Raw genomic sequence first — 3,608 nt, forward strand, 5'->3', positions numbered from 1 at the left:
TTTGCAGAACGGGCAGCGCGCGCAGGGCGGGCGGCGGCGCGAGGCCGGGGACGGGCACAGCGCGCGCCCAGCGCACCAGCCCAGCCGCGCCCGACCCGGCCCGGCCCGGCCCCACCGCCGGCGCTGCGGTGCGGGCGGCACAGCCACAGCGCCCGCCCGGCCCCGCGGGCTCCGCCTCGCTGCGCGCCGCACAGAGGAGCTCGCAGCAGGGGCAAGGTGCGGCGGTGGGAGGGGGCGGCGGCGGAGCGGCTTTGTTGGCTCGGAGGGGAGCGGCGCCTCGGCGAGAGCCCACCATGGTGCAGCAGGCGGAGAGTACGGAGGCGGAGAGCAACCTGCCCCGGGAAGCGATGGACACCGAAGAGGGCGAGTTCATGGCTTGCAGCCCCGTCGCTTTAGACGAGAGCGACCCGGACTGGTGCAAAACGGCGTCGGGGCACATAAAGAGACCGATGAACGCGTTCATGGTGTGGTCCAAGATCGAGCGGAGAAAAATCATGGAGCAGTCCCCGGACATGCACAACGCGGAGATCTCCAAGCGCCTGGGCAAGCGGTGGAAAATGCTGAAGGACAGCGAGAAGATCCCTTTCATCCGGGAGGCGGAGAGGCTGCGGCTCAAGCACATGGCTGATTACCCCGACTACAAGTACCGTCCCAGGAAAAAGCCCAAAATGGACCCGTCGGCCAAGCCCAACGCCAGCCAAAGTCCCGAGAAAAACTCGCCCGCCAGCAGCGGCGGCAGCAAGAGCGCCAAGAGCTCCAGCAAGAAGTGCAGCAAGCTGAAAGCCTCCTCCGGCTCCTCGCCTCCCAAGCCGGGAGCCAAAACCGCCCAGCACGGGGATTACGCGGGAGACGAGTACGTCTTCGGCACCCTGAAAGTGACCAGTAAGACGGTCAAGTGCGTCTTCATGGACGAGGAGGAGGATGAGGAGGAGGACGAGGACGAGCTGCAGCTGCGGATCAAGCAGGAGGCGGAGGAGGAGGACGAGGATGAGGAGCCGGGGCCGCAGCAGCTGCGGCGGTACAACGTGGCCAAAGTGCCGGCCAGCCCCACCTTGAGCTCCTCGGCGGAGTCCACCGAGGGGGCCAGCCTGTACGAGGAGGTGCGGGGCGGCGCCGCGGCGGCGGGCGGCGGCAGCAGACTCTACTACAGCTTCAAGAACATCACCAAGCAGGGCCCGCCGCCGCCGCAGCAGCCGCCCGGCCTCTCCCCGGCCTCCTCCCGGTCCATCTCCACCTCGTCGGCCGGCAGCGAGGAGGCGGACGACCTGCTCTTCGACCTCAGCCTCAACTTCTCCCAGCACGGCCACGCCGCCGCCGAGCTGGGGGCGGGCGCCGCCGCCGGCAACCTCTCTCTCTCGCTGGTGGACAAGGACCTGGACTCCTTCAGCGAGGGCAGCCTCGGCTCCCACTTCGAATTCCCCGACTACTGTACCCCGGAGCTGAGCGAGATGATCGCGGGCGACTGGCTGGAAGCGAACTTCTCCGACCTGGTGTTCACGTACTGAGCGGGGGCGGCGGCCAGGGCGGGCGGCGAGAGCGGAGGAGCTGGAGCGGCGCGACGCCAGCGATGATGATGATGATCATGATGATGATTAAAAAAATGTCTTGTTTTCTTTTAAAAAAATCTCGAAGTTAGTTCCGAGCCCGGGAGTTGTGATTTAATTTTTTTTTTTTTTAATTTTTTGTGTTTTTTAATTTTTATTATATTGGTGATCACAACAACAACAGCAAAGGCAAATGGGACTGGGGGAAAAATGATACAGAAGGCGCTGTTTGAAGCTTGTCAGTCTCTGATTGAAGTCTGGAAGATGGTCTGCAAAGAAGTCTTTTGGCAGCACAACTGTTACTCAAGGGGGTTTGTGGATTTTTATTTTTTTTTCCCGTGAGAGATCTTAACGAACTGCTATGATTTTTTTTTTTTCTTCCGAAAGGGACCATTGCAACTTTTTTTGGAGGGAGAAAACTGATGTCTTCTATGCATCCGATTCTTAACAAAGCTGCAGGGAGCTTGAAAAAATGCAGACTGTACAAACGCTTACAAATAACTGAACTGACTTAAGATCAGAGTTTACTTTTCAGATCAAATTGTTTATGGTTTTACAAATGTGATTTCTACTTGCCAACTTTTTTTTTTTTGTAACTTGTTCCCTTATACCTCCTTGATTGAATACCAGACAGCCTAGACCTCAGTACAAAAAGGTATTGAAACATTTTTGATACATAACAGACCTCAGTCTTTTTTAAAAATTAATATATTTTCAGGCGTATTTTTGTACAGTGAAAAGGGAACATTCTTGCTGTGTTTTTTCAGTAAGACTTTTCAGGCACTTCTTCCCTTTTATTTTCTTTGTTTTTCTCTGTTTTTAGCATGCAAGTTTGTTGGTACGTTACGTCCTGGTTTTAAAAGGATTAAAATTTTAAAAAATAATCATTGCATCTAAAGGCCTTGTGGTTTAAAAAAAAAAAAAGAAACAAACACTTTTTTGTACAGCTATAGTTCAGATTTGTTCAATATTTGTAGGTAAAGATTTATTGAAAATGGTGATATAGACCTCAGAGCTGTTATCTTAGTTTAAAAGATTGTATATGTACTGTACTATAGTAGGATTTTATGTATCTCATACGCTGTGATATGTGGATGGGGCCCCAGATGGAAGGTATGAAACTGGATTCTCGATTTTAGCAAAAAAAAAAAAAAAAAGAAAAAAGGCACATAGTTTAAAAAGTTTCTCATGTTGTGCAATATAATCTAAAGTACAGACCATCTGCATATTTTGTAGCAAATGATGGCAAAAGCAGACTTGTGCACTGTCAACATCATAGCCTGTTTTTTTTTTTTTTTTTTTAATGCTGAAAGTCTGTATCTTTACAATTTTAATAAATCAGCTGGAACTGATAGAAACTCGTATCGCAATTAGTGTCTGTAGCAGTAACGCTGGAGATGCCGTGTTGTCACCCCTTGCCCGCGGAGGAGCGGTAGCTGTAGGCTGTAGTGCACGATCAGAGCTAGGGGGGGAGGAGAGTCAGGACTGCTTCTTTTCCTTTTTTTATTTTTTTTTCCTCCTCTCGTCGCCTTTTTCCCACCGGCTTTACTCCGCGAGGCCGGGGTTTGCTTGTGGCTTACCCGGGGCCGCTCCGGGCAGCGGCAGGCCGGCTCGCCCCGGGCATTTTCGGTTCTGCCGCCTTCCCCCCGCCCGCCGGCGGGGAGCGAGCCCCGCTCCTGGGGGCGGCCCCGCGGGGCCCCCGCAGCCGCTTTCCCGGGCGGGGGGCGCGGCGGGGCCGGCTGCCCGCTCCCAGCGCTGCCGGGAAGGCGACTCTCCCCCCTCTGCATGCTCCCGGTCTCCTCCCCGCTGGGCTTTTTCCTCCCCCTCTCCCGTTTCTGATGGATAACCTGGGCCAGACTCGAGGTGGAGATGCCGAAGGTAGCGGTGCTGCATCTCCTCCGCCCCGGGCAGCGCTCGGCCCGCCGGGGTGGCCACGGCCTCTCCGGAGAGCCGCCCGCTGCTCCGGGCAGGCAGGGCAGGGGAAGGGGGTACGAGCTTCGGCTGTAGGTAAGCAGACTTTGTCAGTGTGCTTTTTTTTTTTTTTTTTTTTTTTTGGATTTTAGG

At 54.7% G+C, this 3,608-nt stretch overlaps 1 protein-coding gene across 1 annotated transcript; it reads left to right on the forward strand.

Annotated features, from left to right (window-relative positions):
• Positions 1–258: 258 nt before the first annotated feature.
• Positions 259–3,200, forward strand: SOX11 (SRY-box transcription factor 11). The gene has a single exon (XM_053939765.1). The coding sequence runs from the start codon at positions 294–296 to the stop codon at positions 1,503–1,505; it is 1,212 nt and encodes a 403-aa protein (XP_053795740.1). The 5' UTR covers positions 259–293; the 3' UTR covers positions 1,506–3,200.
• Positions 3,201–3,608: the final 408 nt, after the last annotated feature.

This window comes from Vidua chalybeata, chromosome 3 (genome assembly GCF_026979565.1).
Source record: "Vidua chalybeata isolate OUT-0048 chromosome 3, bVidCha1 merged haplotype, whole genome shotgun sequence".
Taxonomy (NCBI): Eukaryota; Metazoa; Chordata; class Aves; order Passeriformes; family Viduidae; genus Vidua; species Vidua chalybeata.